The sequence below is a fragment of the Barbus barbus genome, assembly GCF_936440315.1.
Source record: "Barbus barbus genome assembly, chromosome: 13".
NCBI lineage: Eukaryota > Metazoa > Chordata > Actinopteri > Cypriniformes > Cyprinidae > Barbus > Barbus barbus.
In genome coordinates, this window is record NC_136741.1 from 32,674,581 (window position 1) to 32,702,500 (window position 27,920).

Genomic DNA, 27,920 nt, shown 5'->3' on the forward strand with positions numbered 1-27,920 from the left:
CACGCGCGGTTTTAAAAAGCGAACGAACACGCGCGGTTTTAAAAAGCGAACGATCAAATTAGTTTGACAGATAATACCAGAAATATGGTGGGAATTAAGTTACATATCACTTTAAACAACAGAGAGTGAAAGTAAGACAGAGATTCAACAGAAAAGCTGCAGGGAGCTACAATCGCAAACCTCTCAGCAGCAGGACAGACAGGGACAGCAGCTTAAAGGGACAGTTCACCCAAAAAGGTGGTTCTGTCATCATTCACTCACCCTCATGTTGTTCAAACCCTTGACTTTATTTTTCTGTGGAAGACAGTGTTTTGATGTGTTTTAGTCTGTATAATAATTTGTTTTTGTTCTCCACATTCTTCAAAAATCTTCTGTTTTGTGTTGTACAGAAAAGTCATGAAGGTTTGATCGGCATGAGGGCGAGTAAACGATGTCAGAACCATGGTATTTTAGGCACAGATGGTGGGAACCAGGTCTGTTAACCGCCAGCGGCTTGTTTTAACCTAGTTAACAAAATGCAGGTGTATCTCATACTCTTGTGCATTACTCAGACTAATTGAAACTAAAGATGCACCAAATGTTCGGCAGACTAAATTATTAGTCAATATTATTTGTATAGGGCTTTTAACAATGGAAATTGTGAAATAATGCTGGGTGGCTTTATATCAGCTTTACAGTATTTAGACAGGGAAATAGTGTCATTCTCCTCTGGCCAGACAAAATCAGCAGTTTACATCTAGACTAAAGCAGAATCAGATTGTGCAGAGGACTGATCTGGTTCCTGTGGTCTTGTCCCAATGGCCGTCTTGGAGACAGGGTCTTCACTGGGGATCAGTCTCTGGGGCTCATCTAGGTGTCCTGCTGTAGAGGTCATCTCTACAGGGCTCTACAGTGCGACCATTTCAGTCGCATTGGACTATGGAAACATATTTAGGAGCACCAGTGCGACTGACCCGATCAGCATATTTGTGTTTGTGCTGAGGGAGCTTTAAAGGTTTCTAACGTACTTGCGTGTTTTTGCAGCGTTGAGTAATGTATCGAAGCCGTATTCTCTCATTATAACAAAAAAAGGTTTAGACGGAGTAAATAAGAGATTCATTGTGCAATGTAAGGAGCTTCGTTGATTATAATGCAGTTTTGTGAGATCACGGTGAACTTAAGATGAGTGACAGCTTTTAATGATTTTTAAGGGAGTTTGCAAATGTGATACTGATTTAATACAATAGGTCATTAAACAGGAAGTTGATATTAAGTGACTTATATCGTCTGACTACAACACTATTGCCTTATTTTGCTCTATTTCATCAATGAAAATAGTTTCAAACAAAGTCCCGGCCAAGCCGCTGCGCATCTCCATTCAAACACAGCGGTGTTTCGTTTATGAATGAACTGCGTTTTTAAATGAATCTAGTGAGTCAATGATTCAATTACTCATTCATAAAGACAGTCTACTTCATTCCTGAATGAATCAGCTGTTCGAACGAATCAATTAAATGAATGATTCAGTGATTAAAATCAGTGACAGACCGCCACCTATCGGCAGTTTTAGTTTAATTTTTAAAGTGTCTTTTCTGTTATTTAAATCATTTAATATTTCTACATTCAAAATTTTATATTTTGAACCTCAGCATGAATTTATGAATTGAATTGCACTTCTGCAACCTCTGAGCCTCATTAAACACCTGAAAATACACTACAAGCCACTTGTGTTCTTCTGTGCCACCTCTGTAGTTCACATTTATTCCTTAGATACTGATTCAATTTGATTGGTGTCTTATTCTACTTGTTTTTATTCTGTTGTTTTAATTAGAAATGATAAAAAGCTTATAAATATATTTTTTTTGAATTTGACATAAGCGATGACATGCTTTTAATAAAGTTAGAAAAATGCCATTACAAAGGTAAAAACAAAATTCCCTGTAAATCACTTTGAGTTGAATATCACTTTGTAAAGGGAAGGTTAATTTTTTTTAACAGAATTTTTGATTATTGATTTGAAGGTGCTCCTAAATTTTTGACCGTGCTCAAGCACTCCTAAAAAGAAAAGTAAGCGTGGAGTCCGGCTCTAGGAGCTGATTCACCATCTGATCTGGATACAGTCTGGATCTGGTGGCTGCGGTGACCTCGGGATAAGAAAGAAACAGACTAATATTATGAAAACCCATGTTAGATATTCTGCCTTTAGCCCAGTGTTTCATTTAGTTCATCTTCAGTCAAGAATTTTCATTTCGGTGCATCCCAAATTGAAACTAGCATTTCTTTAAATTGCTTTTGCTATAATGTACACATTCTCTCCATCTGTGATATTCGCATAATCTATTGATTGCTTTAGCTGTTTTTGAGGTCATAAGGTGTCTGATAAACACCAGCGTAACCTGTCACTTACAAAATATAGAGACAGGCCTGTTGATGTCTGCTTTTTTCCAGTGAATAAATATTGTGTAAAGTAAGTTTGTTCCAGTCCAGCTGGTCTTGTTTGTGACCGTATAAAAACCACTGACGGACATCACACTCACGACTGTTTTCAGATCTTCATGGCTTTAATGGCATCATAGTGTTCATCAGTGTTTGTGTCCAGATGTAAACAGTGGACTATTAACTCAATCTCACGTTCTGTCTGTTGTTCATGGATGTTGAGGGTTAAAGCGTGATTATTGGCTGGATTGAGCGGCTCTGATTTGGCCGTCTCCAGCACGAGAGGACGTTGTGTCCCAAACATCATCTCTGAGTTTTCTGGAGCTGAAGAATGTGTTTGAGTGACAGGGAAATGAGCAGGTTAATCATTGACGGGTGGTGATTCTCGTGAGTCCTGGTGATGATGGTGAAATATAAACCACATTTCTAGTTTGTTTACTGGAGGTTGAGAATGATTGACAGGCCGATGATGGGTCAGCCTTGAGCGCCGCAGTGGTCTCTTTAACTTTTTCAAGACGGATCGCTAGTCTGAAGTGTCTTTGTTTTCATGGTTTACTGACGTCTTGTGAAACAGTGAATTTCTAATATTTTCTGCTGAGAATATAATGTAAAAATAATAAACGTAAAATGTAATTTGTTTAGGTTTACTGAATAAAGGTTTGTTTACATAAATACCACACTATTCTTCAAGTTTTAGTTTGAGAATGATGTATTTGCTTCTCGTGTGTGTGTGTGTGTGTGTGTGTGTGTGTGATGTAATGCTGAATGTGTTCCTCGCTCAGGCTGTTCGCTGCTATGAGTCTCTCATCCTGAAAGCTGAAGGAAAAGTGGATCCCGAGTTCTTCTGCCAGCTGGGTCATTTCAATCTCTTACTGGAGGAGTATCCGAAAGGTGCTGAGAAGCTCTTCTGTTCTGATCCACTAACATGACCCAAAGCTTCTCCTAACACGCGTGTCTTTGTATTTCAGCGTTATCAGCATACCAGCGGTACTACGGTTTACAATCAGACTACTGGAAGGTGAGCAGCCGATGAAGATGAATTCAAACATAAGTGTGTGTTTGTTTGTGTGTTTCTTTTACTGGTAGACCGATATATCATCCGATGTTTGGCATTTTTCAAATATCTGCATCGGCCGATAAGTTTTTCTGTTTGGCTGGTATGTTCGAGGCTTTTATTTTGACGGCACTCAGCGCTCATGTTCTTCCTCTTTGTTGTTCGCTGTCGTCGTTTAACAATTCTGTCTAATAATTACAATGTATACCTTTTAATCCCTTTGTTTAACAAAAAAGTACTATAATGATTGCTTTTATATAATTAGTAATAGAAAGGCAAACATTATAATACTTTATCGTTTGCCTTCAGCATTCAGCAAATACGCAGTTATTTCATAGTGTTTCCCACAGCCTTACACTCTATTTGTGGCAGCAATCCCCCGCCCCCATGTATAAATATATTCTAAAACAAATTGAGTTTCCACCAAAATCAGTATTGTATCTGGTCGGTATTGAAAAGAGTATTTTAAATTTTATGCAAAATGCAGTATTTGTCATGTTATTCTGTCATGTGTTCTCCCTTTTTTTCCAAACTGCGACAAACGCCAGTCTCCTTTCTCTGCAGAATGCGATAAATCCGCTCAACCAATCACAGCGCACCGTTTCCACACACTGTAAAGAGTACCGGTAATGGCGGCGCTTTGAATACAACCGTATCCTAGTTTTCCTCATCTACTTTGTGATCAACAAACAAACAAAAATTAGGGCTGCACGATAAATCGCATGTGATTGTCATGTGCATCTCGTCAGTAAAGCCGGTTCTGTGATCTCAGTCACGTGCTTTCAGATGGAGCGATATCGCGTTCATAATCGCAGATGAATCGCATTCAAATCGCGTAGCTTATCAGTGTAAGTGTCTTTATTAATGCCATTAATTTTTTTGTTATATAGCCTATAGTGTATAGCACTAGTCAACTAAATGAATATAACATGGCGAAGACTGACTGAATGTATTTTTAGTCCAGTGCCTGTATACAGTTGGGCAAAAAAGTATTTAGTCAGCCACCAATTGTGCAAGTTCTCCCACTTAAAAAGATGAGAGAGGCCTGTAATTTTCATCATAGGTACTCTTCAACTATGAGAGACAGAATGGGGGGGAAAGAATCCAGGAAATCACATTGTAGGATTTTTAATGAATTAATTGGTAAATTCCTCGGTAAAATAAGTATTTGGTCATCTACAAACAAGCAAGATTTCTGGCTCTCACAGACCTGTAACTTCTTCTGTAAGAGGCTCCTCTGTCCTCCACTCGTTACCTGTATTACTGGCACCTGTTTGAACTCGTTATCAGTATAAAAGACACCTGTCCATAACCTCAAACAGTCACACTCCAAACTCCACTATGGCCAAGACCACAGAGCTGTCGAAGGACACCAGAAACACAATTGTAGACCTGCACCAGGCTGGGAAGACTGAATCTGCAATAGGCAAGCAGCTTGGTGTGAAGAAATCAACTGTGGGAGCAATTATTAGAACATGGAAGACATACAAGACCACTGATAATCTCCCTCGATCTGCTGCTCCACGCAAGAGCTCACCCCGTGGGGTCAAAATGATCACAAGAACGGTGAGCAAAACTCCCAGAACCACACGGGGGACCTAGTGAATGACCTGCAGAGAGCTGGGACCAAAGTAACAAAGGCTACCATCAGTAACACACTACGCCGCCAGGGACTCAAACCCTGCAGTGCCAGACGTGTCCCCCTGCTTAAGCCAGTACATGTCCGGCCCGTCTGAAGTTTGCTAGAGAGCATTTGGATGATCCAGAAGAGGATTGGGAGAATGTCATATGCTCAGATGAAACCAAAATAGAACTTTTTGGTAAAAACTCCACTCGTCGTGTTTGGAGGAGAAAGAATGCTGCGTTGCATCCAAAGAACACCATACCTACTGTGAAGCATGGGGGTGGAAACATCATGCTTTGGGGCTGTTTTTCTGCAAAGGGACCAGGACGACTGATCCGTGTAAAGGAAAGAATGAATGGGGCCATGTATCGTGAGATTTTGAGTGAAAACCTCCTTCCATCAGCAAGGGCATTGAAGATGAAACGTGGCTGGGTCTTTCAGCATGACAATGATCCCAAACACACCGCCCGGGCAACGAAGGAGTGGCTTCATAAGAAGCATGTCAAGGTCCTGGAGTGGCCTAGCCAGTCTCCAGATCTCAACCCCATAGAAAATCTTTGGAGGGAGTTGAAAGTCTGTGTTGCCCAGCGACAGCCCCAAAACATCACTGCTCTAGAGGAGATCTGCATGGAGGAATGGGCCAAAATACCAGCAACAGTGTGTGAAAACCTTGAAGACTTACAGAAAACGCTTGACCTCTGTCATTGCCATCAAAGGGTATATAACAAAGTATTGAGATCAACTCTTGTTATTGACCAAATACTTATTTTCCACCATAATTTGCAAATAACAAAAAATCCTACATTGTGATTTCCTGGATTCTTTCTCCCCATTCTGTCTCTCATAGTTGAAGTGTACCTATGATGAAAATTACAGGCCTCTCTCATCTTTTTAAGTGGAAGAACTTGCACAATTGGTGGCTGACTAAATACTTTTTTGCCCAACTGTATAAATAGATAATATTTGCCCAACTGTATAAATAGATACTATAAGATTAGTATTGACCAAGTTCAGAGGCTGACATATGTGAATCAACTTACTTTGTGTATTTTCAGTATGAACATTTTTTTATTTTATATTGATTCAATGTATTTTGAAGAAAAAAAGTAATGGATTTTTATTGCACTTTGGGGAAAAAAGATGAGTTTTTATAATAAATCTTTGAAAATCAAAATCTGGATGTGAATTTATGTTATTATTACCTGAAGATTCTATGTGAAAGATTGAAACAGAAAATGGTGGTTTTCATCTTGCCACTTTCTTGGTAAAGAAAACACATTTTTACTCAAATTAATCAAAATGGATTTATAGCGTTTTTTTATTTTTTGCTAATTAGCCAATCACCTGCCAGCAACTCAGCGCATTTAGGCATCTAGATGTGAAGACAACTTGAAGTTCAAACCGAGCATGAGAATGGGGAAGAAAGGGGATTTAAGTGACTTTGAACGTGGAATGGTTGTTGGTGCCAGACGGACTGGTCTGAGTATTTCAAAAACTGCTGATCTACTGGGATTTTCACGCACAACCATCTCTAGGGTTTACAGAGAATGGTCTGAAAAAGAGAAAATATCCAGTGAGCGGCAGTTGTGTGGACAAAAATGCCTTGTTGATATCAGAGGAGAATGGGCAGACTGGTTAGAGATGATAGAAAGGCAACAGTAACTCAAATAGATATGCAGAATACCATCTCTGAACGCACAACACATCAAACCCTGAAGCAGATGGGCTACAGCAGCAGAAGACCACACCGGGTGCCGCTCCTGTCAGCTAAGAACAGGAAATGGAAGCTACAATTCACACTGGCTCACCAAAATTGGACAATAGAAGATTGGAAAAACGTTGCCTGGTCTGATGAGTCTCAATTTCTGCTGCGACATTCAGATGGTAGGGTCAGAATTTGGCGTAAAGTACATGAAAGCATGGATCCATCCTGCCTTGTCTCAACGGTTCAGGCTGGTGGTGGTGTAATGGTGTGGGGGATATTTTCTTGGCACACTTTGTGAAGTGAAGTGACATTCAGACAAGTATGGTGACCCATACTCGGAATTCGTGCTCTGCATTTAACCCATCCAACGTGCACACACACACACACACACACACACACACACACAGCAGTGAACACACACACACCGTGCACACACACAGCAGTGAACACACACACACACACACACACACAGCAGTGAACACACACACACCGTGAACACACACAGCAGTGAACACACACACACACCCGGAGCAGTGGGCAGCCATTTATGCTGCAGCGCCCGGGGAGCAGTTGGGGGTTCGGTGCCTTGCTCAAGGGCACCTCAGTCGTGGTATTGAGGGTGGAGAGAGCGCTGGACATTCACTCCCCCCACCTACAATCCCTGCCGGCCCGAGACTCGAACCCACAACCTTTGGATTACAAGTCCGACTCTCTAACCATTAGGCCACGACTTCCCACATAACAGTGAAAGCTAACACCATGTTTCCTAATGATATCTCCCAAGGGTAACATGTAAAGCGTGAAAAGTAAGGGGCCAAGTACTGAGCCTTGAGGTACTCCATACTGCACTTGTGATTGGTATGATACCTCTTCATTTATTGCCACAAATTAATGGCGGTCAGATAAGTACGATTTGAACCACGCTAGTGCACTTCCTCTAATGCCAACATAATTTTCTAGTCTATTTAAAAGAATGCTGTGGTCGATAGTGTCAAATGCAGCGCTAAGATCCAGTAGCACTAATAGAGAGATACAACCACGATCAGATGATAGAAGCAGGTCGTTTGTAACTCTAATGAGAGCAGTCTCAGTACTATGATATTTTCTAAAACCTGATTGGAAATCCTCACATATATCACTTTTCTCTAAGGAACATAGTTTTGATGATACTACCTTTTCTAATATCTTTGACAGAAAAGGGAGATTTGAGATCGGTCTGTATTTAACCCTCTGGGGTCGACAAATGCGTTTTGTGGCAGATTTTCCTGATAAGGCAGAAATGAGCTTGAATTACTCTGCCATTTTTGATCGTTCAGATAAGAGCAATACCCACGTGAGGCGCGCGCGCGTGGAGATGCCAAACATAAAGAGTGAGAAGATCCTTCATTGCGGCTACTGTTCGTTTCTGGAAGACGTGCTGGATTTCCCTCAAAAGAAGAACAATATTTCATCCAATAGAGGAGATCGATCTGATGAGTAAGTAATGTTTATGTTTTGCATTAGTTAACTGTTATTGTGACACAAACATGAACACATTACTAGTTGTGTTTTTCCCAAACTACAACATAATGAATGCTGCGCATATAAGAATGTTTAGACCATGTTTATTATTAATAATCTGTTCACAAATATATTTTAATAGCGTGTTAAACGATAATAATTAGTTCTCAGATATAAAATCTATTTTTTATAGTGCAAAGTTCATCCTTTTATAGTACAAAGCATGCGTGAGTCTATGACTGCAGAATCATATCTTCTATACTATAATATCATACATGATGTTCAGGATGGCTATATGACTACAAAATCATAGTTGGGTTTTTTCCAAACTATAATTCCTGACTAAAATGTTTGAAATCCAGTAAAACATTTTGAATATGATGGGCAATTCATTGTATTTAAATTTCTTATGGCGAGATGTTTTCATGCTCTATATAAAACAATAAAAGTAATATGAGAGTACACTGTAACATGATGAATGCTACGAGCCTAAGTATGTTTAGAACATTTATTATTAATAGCCTACTCTGTTCAAAAATAATTTTTAATTTAATAACGTGCTAAACAATAATTAGTTTCTCAAAAATATATATATATTTTTTACGATAATACAAAGCATGCCTGAGTCTATGGCTACAAAACCTATATATATATATATATATATATATATATATATATATATATATATATATATATATATATATATATAATTAATATTACACACACACACACACACACATATATACATACATACAGATGGTCCTGATGTAAACATGCTCACAAATGTTTGTTTTTGTTTTTTTTTTGGTTGTTTGTATTGTATTGAATCAGACACCTGCACCACAGATGAATCCTGCTGACTTTCAGTCTCTACCAACTCTTTCCTCTGAGAGCGCTGCACCAACATCAGATGTTCAACTACACTGACATTCTGTGGTAAAACAAGATCCTTGACTACTGATTGTTTTTTTCTTCTTGAATCCATGGAAAGTAGCAGAAACACTTAAACAACACGTAAATATCAGGTATAATTTACTTGTTTCACTTGTTGAACAGAATCTGTTGCAGGAATGACTCCAAGTCTGTTCACATCTCTGTGGTTAGATCAGTGCACAATAATGTGTCTTTGACCTTCATTATGTACGTTGTAAATAAAATACAAATAATTTTAAAAACCCATTTCAATCTCCTCACATTCTCTCTTACCTGCCTCAGTCACAGTCACACTGATGGGCCGTTATGGGGTCATTAGGGGAGGGCCCTTTGTCTCTCAGGTGAAAATCTATATTCAAGGCCATTGCCACTCCCTCGCATATAGGCTTTCAATCACAAAACGTGTCTTTAAAATTTTAAATCAATATATTGTTTTCTGTGAGCAAATAAACCAGATGATTTTCACATAATTTTGAAGCAAAAATTCTAGGCTACAAGGTCCAGTTCTCAAACGTCTTATTTGTATGTGTTTTATGGTCTTATTTCAGTGACTTCAAAATTGTAGTTTTTCACTAACCACGCATAAACGTTGCTTTCTCAAAAACACAATCATGTACATAAATGCTGCTAACATATTATTGTAGCCCAGTTTGTGCTGTTTACAGTGTTATTAGACTTTAGCTATTTATATTTTTAGAAGTAATTGAATAAACCACAAATGCCAGGGCATGTCGAAAGTTCTCCAGGGCCCCAAAACACCCTCAGACCCCAGGGAGTTAATTAATTATTTGGGGTCAAGTTGTGGTTTTTTAATGTGAGGCTTAACAGCCCGTTTGAAGGTTTTTGGGACATATCCTAATAACAATGATGAGTTAATAATATTCAGAAGAGGCTCTATTACTTCTGGAAGCACCTCTTTTAGTAGCTTAGATGGAACAGGGTCTAACATACAGGTTCTTGGTTTAGATGATTTAACAAATTTATACAATTATTCATTTCCAATAGAAGAGAATGAGTGGAATTGTTCCTCAGGGGATCTATAGAGCACTATCTGATGCGATACTGTGGCTGACAGCTGCATGGTTACAATTTTATCTCTAATAGTTTCGATCTTGGAAGTAAAGTAGTTCATAAAGTCATTACTGCTGTGCTGCAGGGTAATGTCTGCACCTGCTGATGTTATATTTTTTGTTAATTTAGCCACTGTATTAAATAAATACTTGGGGTTGCGTTCGTTTTCTTCTAAAAGAGACAAAGTAAGCAGATCTAGCAGTTTTTAATGCTTTTCTGTAGGATAGGGTACTTTCCCGCCAAGCAATACGAAATACCTCTAATTTAGTTTTTCTCCAGCTGCGCTCTATTTTCTGAGCTGCTCTCTTTAGGCCGAGTGTGCTCATTATACCACGGAGTTGGACTCTTTTCCTTAATCTTCCTTAAGCGTAAAGGAGCAACCGTATCTAAAGTGATAGAAAAGAGAGTCAATAGTTTCTGTTACATCATCAAGTTGTTCTGAGCTATTGGATACACAAATAAGTCAATGTATGGAAAACACTATCATTTAAACCATCATATATGGTTTGTGTGTTGGAGCAGGGTTGGAACTAAACTCTGCAGGGCTGTGGCCCTCCAGGAACTGAGTTAGACACCTCTGATTTAAACAAATCTTTGAATGACTACTGAATGTTTAATTTCACAAACCCTGCAGACGAATGCAGCTGTGAGATCTTGTGAAGTGTGTATTTACTGCATGATCGCGTGTTCTCTGCGAGACAAAAAAATGTTTAATATTATTCTTGTCTTTCCGTCCCCAACTGTAAGACCTCTTAAAATTATAATTAAGACATTTCTTATACCATTTGACGTATTTAAAACTTTTTATGGACTTAAGTTTGATACAACTAAGTTGAAGAGTTTCTAAGGACCTGCGGGAGCCCTGTATTTAAGGTAGCCCGTCGGGCAGGGCAGTGATACATTTTGGTAGCCCGACTGGAAAACACAACCGCCCCGGGACATCGGGCTAGCGATTTTGCGATCCCTGCACTGCAGAACTGTCTCGCATCTCTGAACAACACACAGCAGTGTTTTGTTACTGAATGATTCAGTGTTTTTGAACTACTCATTTGAGTCAATGATTCAGTGGTCCATTCACAAAGACAGGCACTTGCTTTATTCTTGAACGAATCAGCCGTCTAAACGAATCGTTTGCATCAATGACTCACTCATTGACCGTCACTTGCTGCCACCTACTGGTGGTTTATATTTAAAAAAATAAATAAAACTGATTTAAAACGCCAAGCTCATAATCTTATTTATGCTATTCATTTTGCAGTATAAATGCATTCATGCTACATTTCAGCTTCATTAAACAGTCTGTAAATGCATCTAAATGCCGCTTCAGCTGCTTCTCATTAGGCAGTCGTGGCCTAATGGTTAGAGAGTCGTACTCGTAATCCAAAGGTTGTGGGTTCGAGTCTCGGGCCGGCAGGGATTGTAGGTGGGGGGAGTGAATGTCCAGCGCTCTCTCCACCCTCAATACCACGACTGAGGTGCCCTTGAGCAAGGCACCGAACCCCCAACTGCTCCCCGGGCGCCGCAGCCACTGCTCCGGGTGTGCGTTCACTACTGAGTGTACACTGGGATGGGTTAAATGCAGAGCACTAATTCTGAGTATGGGTCACCATACTTGGCCACACACCACTTCCCCTTTCTGTTTCTTCTGTAGTGGAAAGATCGTTTTTGTTATTACTGATTTCATGGGATTGGTAACAGCCCTATAGTGTCTTATCAAGTGAAATTATTAATAAAATGTAAGAATTTGATATGAAAGATGATGCATGCATTTAATACGGTAAGGGAAAAATGTCCTTTAAATAGACAAAAAAAAAGACCTGGAAATCAATTTAAATAAATTTTTAGTATGCAGTAACTTTAGTCATATAAAACGTAATTTCCCAACAACAAAATTATGGCCGGTGAAAACGCTGAGTAGCTAGTAATTTTGGAAAACCACTTGCTGCAGTGGCTTGTGACCAAAAAAGTTAATGTCAAGCGCTGTGTGTGTGTGTGTGTGTGTGTGTGTATATGCGTGTGTGTGTGTGTATGTATATATATGTGTATGTATCGGCTGTCAGAAAACCAATATCAGTCAACCACTAATTTGTTTGTGTGTGAGTTTTGGTTGACAGTTGTAGCAGGATCTTCCTGTGTGGTTTTCATCAGGTGTTTCTGGTGGTTTTCACACTGTCTGATCTCGTTGAATGTGGATGTCTGATGATTTTTTTCTGTCCTCTCCTCCTCTAGAATGCTGCCTTTCTGTACGGCCTCGGGATGGTTTACTTCCACTACAATGCATTTCAGTGGTGAGTATCTGCACGCAGTAACGTGATGAGAACGCACCGTTTGTCGTTCTCGTTTTGGCTGCTCGTGTAACGAGGTTAACGAGCTCAGATGGGCATCAAGGGGTGGGCGGACTGATTCTGGGAGATTCCTCACGGGTTCAGATTGAGTCTTATTCAGTAGCCCCGTCACACGCTGGCATCGTGCTGTTCAGGGAACGAATCTTTAATTGCAGTTTGTTTGGTCTCAGGGCGATCAAGGCGTTTCAGGAGGTGCTGTACATCGACCCCGGCTTCTCTCGCGCTAAAGAGATTCATCTGCGCCTCGGCCTGATGTTCAAAGTCAACACAGACTACGAGTCCAGCTTAAAGGTACGACACGAGCGTCACACTGCTTTAAAACACATGTAGTGTATGTGTGGTAGTGAATTTCTGTGATTTACATGAAAACATCTACAAACGCATCACGGCATCTTCAGTCAATCCTCCCGATGTGATCTCTTACAAATATGAATGACGTGAATCTGTTTACTTTTTTTTTTTTTTCTTATACTTTACATTGTTGTATGTTTATCTTATGTTTAACTAGCATGTAGCACAGTGGTCCTGCGTGACACGACATTTCGTTCCACTATATGTCCACACATGTAGCAGAATGACAATAAAGCTCAACTTGAACTTGAGACTGAATGCAGCTGAATTATAATGTCTCGTATAGATAGAGGTCTGAGGCCTGGTCTTTACTCAATATGGACAGCACATTTAGCTTTGTTTCTGTCACATATTTATTCTGTATCATTCATTGTTAATGTACAATTGTGCTTTGATTGTCATCTGGAACTGAAGTTTGATTCGTGTCACAGAAGTTGCTCAGTTTCCCGGATGTGTTTGCTGTGTGTTTGTGCTTTAACGCTTTAATTTGCGTTAATGAACCGCATATATGCAGTCTTTTAATTTTGTGAGGCATTGAAAGTGTCTGAGTTAAGATGTCAGTCTGGTCCTGAGAGATGTGAGAGGTCACTGAGCGATGCTTGGTCTCCTGTGTGTCCGCAGCACTTTCAGCTGGCGCTCATCGACTCCAATCACTGCACTTTGTCCAAAGCAGAGAGTAAGTACCACACCGACATCTCAAGATAATGCCACCGTTACACACATCTGAGTCCACAAACACTGTGACTGTTATCAGTTTAAACACCAGACTATTAGTTAAGTCAGTCCTCACTAGTACTGATGCAGATCACACTAGTAGCACTAAGTAGTGAAGTGTGTGTGAGGACCGTGTTTGCTCCGGATGAGAGCGTGCTGCTGTTTACTGAGTGATCAGACTAACCATTTTCACCTGCTGGACCGTAAAACGGCTTAAAAGCCCACAGACGACATTATGATGCACGTTAATTGCTTATTTAAACTCTTTAACCTTTAATGCTTCTTTTGACTCTCAATGAAAAAAAAATGCATGGCTCTGTTTACAGCAGTTATTATCGTCCCTTCATTTTACTCTCAAACTCATATTGCCTGCTACCGGTTGCCTTGGAAACACCAATAGCAGCGGCCGCTGGCATAGAGTTTGTGAATCTCTCTCTCTCTCTCTCTCACTCACGCACACACTCTCGCTCTCTCACTCTCACACACACACACACACACACACACACACACACACAGTCTATCTCTCTCTCACTCACACACACACACACACACACACACACAGTCTATCTCTCTCTCTCTCACTCACGCACACACTCTCGCTCTCTCACTCACACACACACACACACACAGTCTATCTCTCTCTCACTCACACACACACACACACACACAGTCTATCTCTCTCTCACTCACACACACACACACACACACACACACACACACACACAGTCTATCTCTCTCTCTCTCACTCACGCACACACTCTCGCTCTCTCACTCACACACACACACACACACAGTCTATCTCTCTCTCACTCACACACACACACACACACAGTCTATCTCTCTCTCACTCACACACACACACACACACACAGTCTATCTCTCTCTCACTCACACACACACACACACACAGTCTATCTCTCTCTCACTCACACACACACACACACACAAGCTTGATCAGGGCCGTCTCGCCTCCACTGGACAAAGAAAGATGTTTGTCAGGCTCTTCTCCTCAGAAACATTTAAATAGAGAATCTTTTGTTCTGAATTTGCTTCTAATTATTGTTTGTTGTTTTGTTTTTAGTTCAGTTTCACATCGCGCATTTATACGAGATCCAGGTGAGTCCTTCATTAACGTCTCTTTCTTTCACTGACAGCACGCGTTAACCAGTACTGCTTGATTAATGTTAGTGCATGAGCTCGTGTTTGTGAAGGGGATGCTGGAGCTTACTGTTCGGGTTGTTACCATAGCAAAAACCCCTCTAAAGCAGGGTTGTGTTTGAGTCCGTGTGTTTGTGATGGCTGTTACTCGGAGACACTCGGCGTGTTTAGCGGTTAGTTGACTGATGAATGTCTGGTTTCGTTGCGTCACAGAAGAGATACCGTGCGGCCAAAGAGGCCTACGAGAGCCTCCTGCAGACGGAGGATTTACCTGCGCAGGTGAAGGCAGCCACCTTACAGCAGCTGGGTAAGAACATCCAAACACCATTAACGCCTGTGTCTGCCACGATCTGTGTTTAAGTGCTTCGTAATATAAAACAATTTCACCTCGTCCAGTGCTGAGATAACTGTTATAAATAAAGTTCTCATGTTCATTTAAATCTGATAAACATGAGAGCTCGAACTGCAAAAAGCCTTATCTTGCTTAGCATTTTTGTCTTGTTTCTAATCAAAATATCTAAAAATTCTTAAATTAAGATGCTTAATTAAGAGTCTTGTTTGTTGGGGGAAAAAAGAAAATTAAGTTTGTTATGCTTAAAATAAGTAAGATTATCTGCCAGTGGGGTAAGTAAAATTATCTTGTTTTAAGAGTATTTTATTTACTCCACTGGCAGATAATTTTACTTGGTTTAAGCTAAATGCACTTCATTTATTTTTTTAATTCCTTCAAGACTACATATCTATGTCATTTTGCTTATCTAGAAAAAGCATCTTAATTTAAGAATTTTTATATCCAGCAGAACAGATCTTAAAAAAAAAACATCCCTTTGACTAGAAACAAGACAAAAATGTGAAAATAAGCCTTTTTTGCAGTGTGACAGATGCATAGATACCAGAAAAGGATGTGACAAAGCGATCCTTGAAGCTGTTTATCTGCAGCAGAATCATCAGTGGCTCGTGACCAGCGGTTCCTTCACCTGAGAGTCCAGAAGCTCGTTGTTCGCTCTCGAACTGAAACTGCTTTACCAAAAACATGCACTTGACCGTTCTACTGTAGCTGCATCACTGATCGCTCAGCTTGAAGATAGAGTCTAAAGTGTTCTCTGTGGTAATAAGCGCAGACCACAGTTTAGTTAAGCTGAACTGCAGCAGGTATTCTGCATCTGTCAGCCTTATGCGGTTTATTCTGTCTGAATGAGTGTCTCTGTCTCTGTCAGGCTGGATGCATCATACGGTCGAGCAGCTGGGAGATAAAGCTAATAAGGACAGCTACGCCATCCAGTGTCTGCAGAAATCGCTGGAAGCCGATCCGAACTCCGGCCAGTCCTGGTATTTCCTCGGCAGGTCAGTCATGCGTCTGTCTGCGCACACGGTCTGTTCGGTCGGCCCTGACGCCTGCGTTCATGCAGATGTGGTTTCATTTGCTCTCTGCAGGTGCTACTCCAGTATTGGGAAGGTCCAGGATGCGTTCATTTCATACAGACAGTCCATAGATAAGTCAGAGGCCAGCGCAGACACGTGGTGCTCGATAGGGTACGTATCTGTGAATGGTGCACAAATCTGCTGATGTTTACATGAAGAGCTCTTCGGTCATCATTACTCGCACTCATGTCACTCTTTTTATAGGTGAAAGTTAATCTTCAGCTCTATTCTAGCCATTAACAGTTTGATATCAGTTTTGGTTTTAATCACAGTGCTAGTCTGGTTAATCCTGTATGTGTATAGGATGCATTAATTAACTTGCTAGCAAAGCATTTTAGTTTTTTTGTTGATGTTGAATGTTGTGACAGACGCTTGGCATGTAATTTGTAGTGAATAACGTCTTAAATGTGGGTCTTTAGGTTAGGCCTGTGCAATTAATCGAAATACAATTTCGATTTCAGCCTCCAACGATTATGAAAATACAATAATCGAGAGAAAACGATTATTGCGCCTCGTTCCAGTGGTGCGCTTTCGCTGTTTCACGTGCAAATCAGTCAAATCATGTAATATGACTTTTGCAAAATGGGGTGTGCTTGATTAAAGTTGATTAGATTTATTCATGTTTTTAAAAGCGTGAAACAGAACTTGCGCTGTTCCTCAGGAGGATTTCTGTGCATGCGCTTGGAGACGGAACAGAACACGGTCATCTTTTAGCACCTGAACAGTCAAATACATGCAGAAATGTGTCTAAATGCAGCGATTAGTGACTTATTTTTTTTATTTATTTTTTTTCTCACTAATATTAGCTACCCTAGTATTCTGCTCTGGTATTGAGAATTCTAAAATGTCTCTGAAATGTAGATGTCACAGCAACCTTGTTTACAGAAAATATATATTTGATATACAGACCTGCCAACCTGTACACATTTTGCGTAACGGATACGCATTTTGACCTCAAAGTACGCTGGTATGATTTGCCACTCTAAACTACGCATCTGTCCACATGCAGTATTCTAACCAAGCAACAGAAAAAGATGAAGAGTTCAACCAAGCAGAGCATTTTTTTTTTTCGGTTTTGCTTTTAAATTTCCGTGTGTTTTATTTCTCTCCAGGCTGGCTGTGTTTGTGAGTCTGCGCGCTCAGATGAGAAAACGCCTGCATCTTTCCTTGTAATGACTAAACCTGTTGTCCAACAACAAAAGAACATTAAACATTTGTCTGATGCTGTGGCGTAAAAGCATGTTATAAAATAATTTCCTTCTTGATCTTATGTGGCTTCTTATCACAGAATGACGCAGAAATATATTCCATACTGTAATAACAGCTATGTCGATTAGCAGTGGGTTATAAATATACTTATTAAAATACCCGAGGTGGTTTTAAGAACAAGATAAACATTGTCGCAGTACAGTATTTATTGCCTTAATGTTCTTTTTGAATGTCGTCATTCAAAGCATTTCTGTCTTTCAGTTGCAGGATAGTTGGATGCTTTTGTCCATTTTAGGGATTTCCTGGAGCGTTGTGAGTTCTATGTCTTCTGTAATGCGTATGTGGATATGAATGATATTACGCAGCGCCTGAAAGTAGTCCCCAGCTATATGATAACTAGTTACCTAGCTGGGGACTACTTTCAGGCGCTGCATAATATCATTGTGCCTGCTGCACTCATGGTACAGCAGCAAAGTTCCTTGATTATTACGCCGGAACTAGAGTATAGCTCCGAGCCATATCGGCCTAGAAAACCCCAACTTTTCATTTTCTGTCAATCTTAGTACACGATGTAACTACAGAAGAGTCTATCTGTAGTAAATGTAGTAAAATATCGAAACTCTGTGGTCATTTTTGAGCGAGATGCTAATGGTCTAATCCGATTCAATGATCTATGCTAAGCTATGCTATAAGTGCTACCGCCAGACCTGGAGATTGGCTGAATGGGTTCGAAAACTGTAAAACTCAACTCTTAGGGAGTTGGAAAATGATCCTGTGTTTTTTTTTTTTTTTTTAAATAGCACTTAAAAATGGCAAAAAAGAACTAAACCAAAAACTGTGGGGAAAAAAACTTGAGGTATTTCTTGAACCGTGGGCTAACTGTGTTGTTGCATCCCTACTGTTTACTCTAAAAGACTGTATAACTGTACAAACTGAGTGCAGACCCCGAGTATTAACTTAATATTTAACATTAAATCTCAATATTGACTAAAATAATGGAGATTATGATTTTTGTCATAATAGAGCAGCCCTACTGTTGGTAGTGCAGTGCATCAGTTTGGTGCTGGGATTCTTCCCAAAACATTCATTTGTTTGACGACATGAGGACGAGTAAGCGATGGTGTGTCTGTGGTTTCTGACGCGCTGCTGCGTTGTCTCGTTGGCTCTGTTAGTGTGCTGTATCAGCAGCAGAATCAGCCCATGGACGCGCTGCAGGCCTATATCTGCGCTGTGCAGCTGGATCACAGTCATGCCGCGGCCTGGATGGACCTGGGCACGCTCTACGAGTCCTGCAACCAGCCGCAGGATGCCATCAAGTGCTACATCAACGCCACGCGCAGCAAATTCTGCAGCAACACTGTGGCGCTTGCGGCCCGCATCAAATACCTGCAGGTGAGAGCCACGCATGCGTCCGGTCGACCGAGCCGCGTAACCCGCGCTAGAGCAGCATTGGCGTGTGCCGGCGGGTCTGTATGTGGGTCTCGTACATGTTGCATTTGTTCTGAATATATGTTCAGTTAATTTGTGTCACAATCAGATTTCTTTCACCTTCATTCTTCGTTTGTATGCGTGAGTCACTGGAGCGAGAAGGCCAGCGCACCACCTCAAATGGCTATTTACATGTCTTTTTCACGCGTTTTCATCCTAGGCTCAGTTCTGTAACCTCCAACACAATAGTCCACAGAGTAAAAGTAAAATGCTTCCTAGTATTGAGGAAGCCTGGAGCCTCCCAATCCCAGCAGAGCTAACGTCCAGACAGGGTGTCCAGAGCACAGGCCAGCAGGTGAGACCAGATAGACACACACGCTTTGACATCTCACCCTTAGAAATACCCCTCTACACACACACACACACACACACACGCACACACGGCTCATCTGGTGAAACCACGCTCCTGCTCGCCATGTCTTCTGCTCATTGTGGCACGATTGAACAAAGCGTTTGTCGGGATTGAAAGTATTTTGGGAATCTTTCGGTTAAAACGTTTCCAGAAAGCATCTGTTGAGTCGATCAGTAGCGTGGTTTCTGTGCGTGAGCTTCAGTAGTGTAGCTCTGCACAATCACACCTGGGTCAAAAATGAGTTTGACGTCAATATCTCTTTAATTGGCTGCAGGTTCAACAGGAGCACAGGTGCCTCGTCTTGCCGTTTTTCACCCCAGAGTTGTGTTTGTGCTGTAGTTTTAGTCCTGTAGTCATTGTGCCCGCTAGTGTTGCAGTTCCACACCAAACACTGACGCAGTCCGGCTGTAGTAGTTACCAGTCGAGTGTGTGTGTGTGTGTGTGTGTGTGTGTGTGTTCATGACAGTACAATGAGACTTGTTTTTCTCTCTCATTGATACTGATGCTCTCGCTCATAATGTTTTATTTGTTTTTGCATCTTTTCTCTGAGTTCAGTTGTTGTTGTTTTGGGGGGGGGGGCAGTATGTACATATCATATGTTAAGAAGATGTGGTACATTGATAGGGCCACCAACAGTTCAAATTCTCACATACGTTTTGGGCAATAACTTGAATGACCGAGGAACAGAAGATCTTCAAATTGTTGCCATTTGATCCTGATGGAGGCAACCATAAAAGGATGCGAGGCTGTATCTTTGCAGCACTTGACCTGATATCTGTAGTTCATGTCCAGTTATTCCAAACAATTTTTGATCAGAATCTCTTCATGTGTTTTACTGTGTTAATAACATAAAGCAGGCTCATCAAACAGGGTTTGTTTATTATTTGTGACCCTGGACCACAAAACCAGTCTTAAGTGTCAATTTTTTGAAATTGAGATTTATACATCATCTGAAAGTTGAATAAATAATCTTTCCATTGATATATGGTTTGTTATGATAGGACAATATCATGAAGAAGTTCAAATCTGGAATCTGAGGGAGCAAAAAAATCTAAATATTGAGAAAATCTCCTTTAAAGTTGTTCAAATGAAGTTCTTAGCAATGCATATTAATAATCAAAAATGAAGTTTTGGTATATTTATGGTAAGAAATGTACAAAATATCTTGATGGAACATGATCTTAATATCCTAATGATTTCTGGCATAAAAGAGAAATGTATAATTTTGATCCATACAATGTATTGTTGTCTATTGCTACAGATATACCTGTGTTACTCATGACTGCGTCTGTGCTGCAGGGTCACATATTATCTTTGTGGAAATAGTTTTGACTGAACGTGATCTGAATGAATTGACCCCGTGAACCTCACAAAAGACCTTTAAAAGGCCTCTGCTAATGACCTCAAACCTGAGCCACGCTCAAGCTCAAGCTGTAAATGTTGAATATCATGATGTACTCATAACATTTGAGGTACGTCTGAGAATCTGCACCAGACAGATTCCTCAGCTGACCGCTGTCTTTAGTGGAGGAATATGATTTAACTTACATGTATGAGCAGATTCAGAGTTTGATATGGTTATTGTCAGCTGCAGGCGTCACCGTCTAAAACACACTCTCATTGACTGGTGTAGATATTCTCCATCTGTCTGTCTCTTCACGTGTCTGCGGTCTCTCTCAGGCGTGTAAACCTCAGCCCGGGTCATCAGGTGGGGCTCATGGCTCCGGTCAGTCGCTGCCTCCCCACGTGAGTCCGCTGGATCAGGCTGAAGATCAGTCCAGTCCAGCCAAGAGGAAGAGGACCGCCGAGGTTTGTGCCAAGGTTTGTGCTCCGTTTGCTCCGGTCAGCACGCCGCTGATGTAAAGACCGCAGTAATAATCACGTCTGTGTCTCTTCACGTTACACCTCAGAGTTCTACAGAGTCTTGGACCAACAGTTCAGCACAGCCACCGACTCCCAACTGGTACCTGTCTCCTCAGAAGCTGCAGGTGAGAGCTTGATGAACACCTCATTAGGGATGATAAAACTCCTCACAGTTAGTATTACGTTTCATATTTTAATTATCATTAAAACCATATTCGATTACCACGATTTGAACAACTTAGGATAAATATCCAGCATAATGCACAGTTTTAATTAACAACAGAGTAGTTTGTTTTGTGTGAAACATGCTGGAAAAGCTGGGAGGTTTTAAAAGAGTGCTAAGGGAATTATACAAATTAATATTCGAATGAATGAATTATATGAATGTACCTCTGACGGTTCTGACTGTCTTCAGAAAAGATTCGATGGCATGTTTTTATCTTCACTCCAGGTTAAGCCTAATAAAAGTAGTGTTTTAATCATAATTCTGTGAATTTTGACCGGTTGATTAAAAAGAACAAGCTAATGTGGATTCTACACATTTAAATAATTCAGATAAGATATCTAGAATTATGGAGCAGACATATCCCTATTAATCAATTCTAATTCTTCTGTCACTTTTCTTTATTTAAAGGCTGAAATGTGAGGTTTACCATTTTATGAAACGTTTTCAAAACTTTATTTGAACATTTCGTGCATGTTATTAGATAAACTGTTATCAGTCATGTTGTCATTTAAAATCCAGACATCATTGGTAATGTTATTGTTTGTGTTTATGCAAACAAAGTCTATTGATTTATTGTTTGTTAATTTTAAATACAAAACTTTGTGAAGTGATTTATGTGTCAGTACTTTTTAAACCTTATCAGCACATTTTAACAATACTGTGATAATCGTGATAATTTAGGTCACTGTAATCGTGATAAGAAACTTTCATACCGTTACATCTCCACACCTGATGATGGTTGCGAGTCCTGATCTTCATTTACGTGCTCGCTGGAGAATCGCTGGTCCGTTCAGACAATACCCAGCAGGCTTGATGTTGGTTTAGACTAGCGGCGTCCAATCCTGCTCCTGGAGTTCAGCTCCAACACACGGGACCTGGAGGCTTCTAGCCATCCTGAAGACCTCGATTGGCTGCTTCATGTGTGTTTGTTCAGGGCTGGAGCAGGTTTGGACACCCCTGCTTTAGACGGTGGTTTGTTGGTTGTTCAGACTCTCATGGCCTTGCAGGGTTTAACTCATAATATTGGTTAAACAGATTACAATCTTCAGTGACGTGATATGTTCTCTGCGTGGAGTAACGTCTGGTGCAGTTGCAGCTTGTATTATTAGAACAAATAGAAAGTAGCATTAATACTTATTTATTTTAGTTAACATATGCTATGATACATTTGAACAGGTTTTTATTCTTATTGTAAAAGAATAGAATATTGGGTCATGAATATTTTCTCAAAAATCATGGAAAAGTCATGGAAATGTATTGGTAAAAATGTGTATGAACCCTGCTTTGGCAGTGCCCGATGAACTGCTTCTCAAGTCAAGTCAGCTTTATCTATATAGCGCTTTTAACAATACAGATTGTGTCAAAGCACTTAACAGTATCAGATTAGAGGATAGTGTCAGTAATGTATAATAGTAAGATTAAACACTCAATCTTCAGTTAAAGGCATTTCATTATTGAGTTCAGAGATGTCATTGTCTAGCTCAGTTTAGTTTAAATAGTATCTGTGAAATCAAATTGACGATAATCGCTAGAAATGAAGCGCCCCTAACTGAGCAAACCAGAGGCGACAGCGGCAAGAAACCAAACTCCCTCTGAGACAGAATGGAGAAGGAACCCTGGGAGAAACCAGACTCAGGCTATTTATTGCGGACTTATTCTTTTAATTAAAATTTTAAATGTATAAATGTATTATTTTTATATTGTTGCAATTTCTAACAATAATAGTATTATGTAGTTCGGTATTTTATTATATTTTTAGTTAATTTATTTTATTTTTAGTTTAATTGTATGTTTAGTCAAGGTCTTCACTGGGGATCTGTCCCCGGAGCTCATCCAGGTGTCCGGCCTCCGCCGACGATCAGGGAGACATACATCATCTCCCGGCGCCGATCCACCATCTGATCCGGACACGGACTGAGAAACGGAATAGAAACAGACAAATATTAGCGTAGATGCCATTCTTCTTATGATGTAACGAGTACATCATGTGTTATGGGGAGTGTTCCCGGTTCTGGTTGATCTAATTAATGCAGCCTAACAATCCTTTAACGGATCTGAATAATAGAAGTGTATTAGTGTGTTATGTGTAAACCAGGTTAAAGAAATGTGTCTTTAATCTAGATTTAAGATGACAGAGTGTGTCTGCCTCCCAAACAGTGTTAGGTAGATTGTTCCAGAGTTTGGGCGCTAAATAGGAAAAGGATCTGCCGCCCGCAGTCGATTTTGATATTCTAGGTATTATCAAATGGCCAGAGTTTTGAGAACGCAGCAGACGTGAAGGACTATAATGTGATAAGAGCTCACTCAAGTACTGAGGAGCTAAACCATTCAGGGCTTTATAAGTAATTAACAAGATCTTAAAATCTATACGATGTTTGATAGGGAGCCAGTGCAGTGTTGACAGAACCGGGCTAATATGGTCATACTTCCTGGTTCTAGTAAGAACTCTAGCTGCTGCATTTTGGACCAGCTGTAGTTTGTTGATCAAGCGTGCAGAACAACCACCCAATAAAGCATTACAATAGTCTAACCTTGAGGTCATAAACGCATGATCTTCCAGTCTGTTTTCTGATGTGACATGTATGACCATTACTGAGCTGTTTCGGGTTGACCACCTTTATTGTGAACGCTGATGATTGTTGTTCATGGTTTAATCAGTCGGTCACTCTTGGTCTTGTTCCGCTCAGTTGCTGGAGCAGTTGCGAGCCAACCGGGCGAGTCTGAAGCCGCTTCAGCTGCAGATGTTGGAGCAGTTGGAGGCTCAGCTGTCAGCCATGCACCTGCACCAGCAACAGGTACATCACAACCAGGACTGGCGAAACCATCTAAAGAAAAGAGTTTGAGTGTTGACAAGTTCATTTGAGAACCTGACCTACCAGAAATCTTCAAACTCGTGGTTCTCTGTGATACATTATCTTCTCAAGACTTATTGATTATAAGGCTGTTTGTTTGACTTGCATTTTCTTGGCCCGTAAATTTAGTTGGTTGTAATTTTTACCTGCAGATGAGGCAAAGCTCTTCTGGGCAAATACGAGCTAGCCTCCCCAACGGCCCCTCACTGCCTGCTCACCCTGTTCCTCGCGGCCCGGCCGTGCGACCGTCCTGCAGCGCTCCGCCGCTGGCCAACGGGCCGCTGCCCCCTTCAGTCGGCAATAATCACACGCCAGGAACCAGAGCAAATGGAGACGTGCCTTACCTGCACCCCAACACACTACCTCACAACTGCACAAGCCCAGGAGACACATGGAAGAGCCAGCATCTCAACTCCGCTCAGGTATGCATTTATACTCAAAACTGAGAGCTCAACACAATACAGAACAAACATGTGGTCATGACCCTGTCTCCTCCTGCATTGGTCGTTCACACCTGACAGGAACGTTGAGATTTTCAGAGACATTGATCCATAAGTGTCTTTAGTATGACAAATTTCTCATCTAATGTGCTTTAGCTTCAAAGAAGACAGCCTACAACTAAATACATGTGTCTGAATGATGCAGGTGTCAATACTAGATTAACTATGTGCAGAAACGGCTTAATAATGCTAGATCTAATCTGCATCTGGTTCAAGATCTGAAAAATTGTTAGTATCCCATAAGATCATTGTTTTCCTCAATGCACAACATAAACATCTAAAAGGTTTTAAAGGGATAGTTCACCCAAAAGTAAAAATTCACCCTCATGTCCTTTCAAAACCTGTAAGATCTTCATCTTCATCTTCGGAACACAATTTAAGATGTTTTTGAAATCCCAGAGCTTTCTGACCCTCCATAGACAGCAGCGCAACTGACACAGAAGACAAGAAATCCTTGAATAAAGTCGTTATTTTAGTTTTTCTTTGCATTTAAAAAGTATTCTTGTAGCTTCACAACAGTACGGTTGAGCCACTGATGTCACATGGACTATTTTACCAATGTTCTTACTACCTTTCTGGGCCATAAAACATTTCAGTTGCATTGCTGTCTATGGAGGGTCAGAAAGCTCTGGGATTTCAAAAACATCTTAATTTGTGTTCTGAAGATGAACGAAGGTCTTAGGGGTATGGAATGACATGATGGTGAGTAATTAATGACAGAATTTTCATTTTTGGGTGAACTATGCCTTTAAGGTGTTGTGACCCTTTCACTAGCAAAAAGGCCATGTTAAGCTGTGTTCCACATTAACCTGTCACCTCATGACTTTCCCTTTTAAAGCAACAGTAATTCTACAAATCTGACATCCAGCAGGCAACACTTTCTGCATCATGGGACGATTATAAGCAAATAATCATGTTTTTTTCATTTTCACATTTTGTGTTGAGTGCGTTGAAACTTAGCAACACGCTTCCTGAATTACAAACCCAAAAGCAGCCTTTTTAACTTTCTAGCCTTGTTTATGTTTGAGTTGACTTCAGCTTAATAATGACACTATAGTCTTTTAGATCTGAGTCTGATCTGACTCTGTTATTGAGTTTCCATTGATTCTGTGTTGTTGGTGACTTGTACTTCTGAATTTCCTCCCGATTCAGGGGCTTCAGAAAGGTCCAGGTTCACATTGGGCAGGTCCTAATGGAGACCGGACTCTCTCTTCCAGTGCTTCGGCCGATGGCGGCCCTCACAATCAGGTTGGACTTTCCGCCACGACCCCAACGGAGCCAGCTGTCAATCATCTGTCCTCTCCTTCCTCCACGTCGTCCTCCGCTTCTTCCTCCTCGCAAACGGCTACCTCAGGTGCGCCCCACGGCACCGCCCCGACCAAAGAGAGCGCCGCCCCACAGGGCAACGGTTCCACTGCCGCCAACCACCACAGCCCCGACCGCTTGCCGCCGGCCGCTTCCGCAGACAATCCGCAGCTGTCCAAGAGGAGTCCGGTTGCCAGCTCCAGGGCCAACCACGTCCACCCAGGCTCCAGCGCCTCCTCGCCCGCCTCGTCCCCGTCGCCCCGCTCTGCTGTGCCGGCCACCGTTAACGGGAGCGGAGGGGGAGCGTGTTCGGAGGACTCTCGGAGCCCGCTGAAGCTGGAGCCACCAGAGCTCTGCATCAGAGCAGCTCTCAAACCGTCTCACTCGTCCACCACAGTCTCCATTTACCCCACGTCCGCAGACGCTCTGAAGGCCTGCAGGTACGCTGAGCTCCTGTGGAGTGATGAGAGAAGCGCCGCCCTCTAGTGGCGGCCCGTGTTGTTTTAGAGCAGGGTTCCTCAATTAGTTTTCTCAGAGGGCCGAATTCTGACAATAATACCAAGCCAAGGGCCACTGACCTATATTTAAAAAAAAAAAGAAAAAAAAGACGGAATTCTATTTTAGAAATTAATTTTTTTTTCCTGCGACATCGTGGCAGGAGCAACATACAAAATATGACCGTGATAATCTCAGGTAATGATTATGTGCTTTATTCAATGTTAAAAGAGTCTAATGTGAGTTTGAATATTATTTTGCGTGAGGTTTATAGCCATACTGAAAGCAACAATAGATATTTTACCTCAGATCTTGAAATAAAGCAAACTTGCGTTAAAACTGTGAACTCACTGCAAACTTACAGCCATAAAGATGGACTCACTCACTCAAAACGGTTCAGTCCATTCACATTTTGCATCATCTATTTTCCGTGCCCGCTTTTCTTTCCTTCACACTTGCCATGTTTTTGCTGTCACATAGTATCTACACTGCAAGCGACAAAGCATTGCAAATCACTTGAACTTTGTGTCAGTACATTATAAATGGGACGTGGCAGCAGTTTACTGTCGAGGATTTGTCGCGCTGCATCCAGTGTAGACTGCATCACTGATTATAAGTTCTGTTGTATTTTGTTGCATCGCGCCGTGCCGCTCGCGTCCGGTGTAGACACGATGTAAGTTAATGTCACTTTTTGATGCTGCGTTTGAATTTTCATGCCACATTATTTGAAATTAGCGCAGGCCAATCATTCACTCGCGGGCCGCCTATTGAGGAACCCTGTTTTAGATCTTTCTTTTGAACGCTAAAAATTTCCTGATAATTTGCTCACCTCCGTCATCTTACATGTTCATGTCTTTTAACTTGCAAAGAAATTATAGTTTTTGAGGAAAACATTGCATTTTCTCCATATAGTGGACTTCAATGGTGGCCAGTGATCTGAACGTCAAAATGTAGTTTCACTGCAGCTTCAAAGAGCTCCACACGACCCCAGCCGAGGAATAAGGGCCTTATCTAGTGAAACGATCAGTCATTTTCTAAAAACTTTTATATTATATTTATATTAAATTATATTTATACACTTTATCCACAAATGCTTGGCTAGCGTTAGCTCTGTGATGCGCGTCTTTATTAGCTGATGTTGGAAAGGTCAGGCGTGACGCAGGCGGAAGCACAGATCCAGTGTTTACAAAGCAACCACTGGGGGTGGTGATGGCGCAGTGGATAAGACGCATGCCTTTGGTGTGAGAGACCCAGGTTCGAATCCACTGTGAGACACCAATGTGTCCCTGAGCAAGACACTTAACCCCTAGTTGCTCCAGGGCTTTGGATAAAAGCGTC

At 41.1% G+C, this 27,920-nt stretch overlaps 1 protein-coding gene across 7 annotated transcripts in view; it reads left to right on the forward strand.

Annotated features, from left to right (window-relative positions):
* The window catches only part of LOC306879613 (lysine-specific demethylase 6A-like), a 61,497-nt gene that overhangs the window by 12,396 nt on the left and 21,181 nt on the right, over positions 1 to 27,920 (forward strand). For 2 of the 7 annotated variants that reach the window (XM_079432702.1, XM_079432701.1), the window contains exons 3-18: positions 3,198 to 3,306; positions 3,384 to 3,433; positions 12,532 to 12,590; positions 12,818 to 12,938; positions 13,620 to 13,674; positions 14,794 to 14,828; positions 15,084 to 15,177; positions 16,088 to 16,214; positions 16,305 to 16,403; positions 18,674 to 18,893; positions 19,150 to 19,284; positions 21,022 to 21,162; positions 21,252 to 21,329; positions 24,118 to 24,225; positions 24,435 to 24,704; positions 25,935 to 26,527. In XM_079432702.1, the coding sequence (XP_079288828.1) occupies positions 3,198 to 3,306; positions 3,384 to 3,433; positions 12,532 to 12,590; positions 12,818 to 12,938; positions 13,620 to 13,674; positions 14,794 to 14,828; positions 15,084 to 15,177; positions 16,088 to 16,214; positions 16,305 to 16,403; positions 18,674 to 18,893; positions 19,150 to 19,284; positions 21,022 to 21,162; positions 21,252 to 21,329; positions 24,118 to 24,225; positions 24,435 to 24,704; positions 25,935 to 26,527 (2,294 nt within the window). The remainder of the gene's footprint in view (positions 1 to 3,197; positions 3,307 to 3,383; positions 3,434 to 12,531; positions 12,591 to 12,817; positions 12,939 to 13,619; positions 13,675 to 14,793; positions 14,829 to 15,083; positions 15,178 to 16,087; positions 16,215 to 16,304; positions 16,404 to 18,673; positions 18,894 to 19,149; positions 19,285 to 21,021; positions 21,163 to 21,251; positions 21,330 to 24,117; positions 24,226 to 24,434; positions 24,705 to 25,934; positions 26,528 to 27,920) is intronic. The other 5 variants (XM_079432705.1, XM_079432704.1, XM_079432706.1 and 2 more) reach the window with 3 other exon arrangements.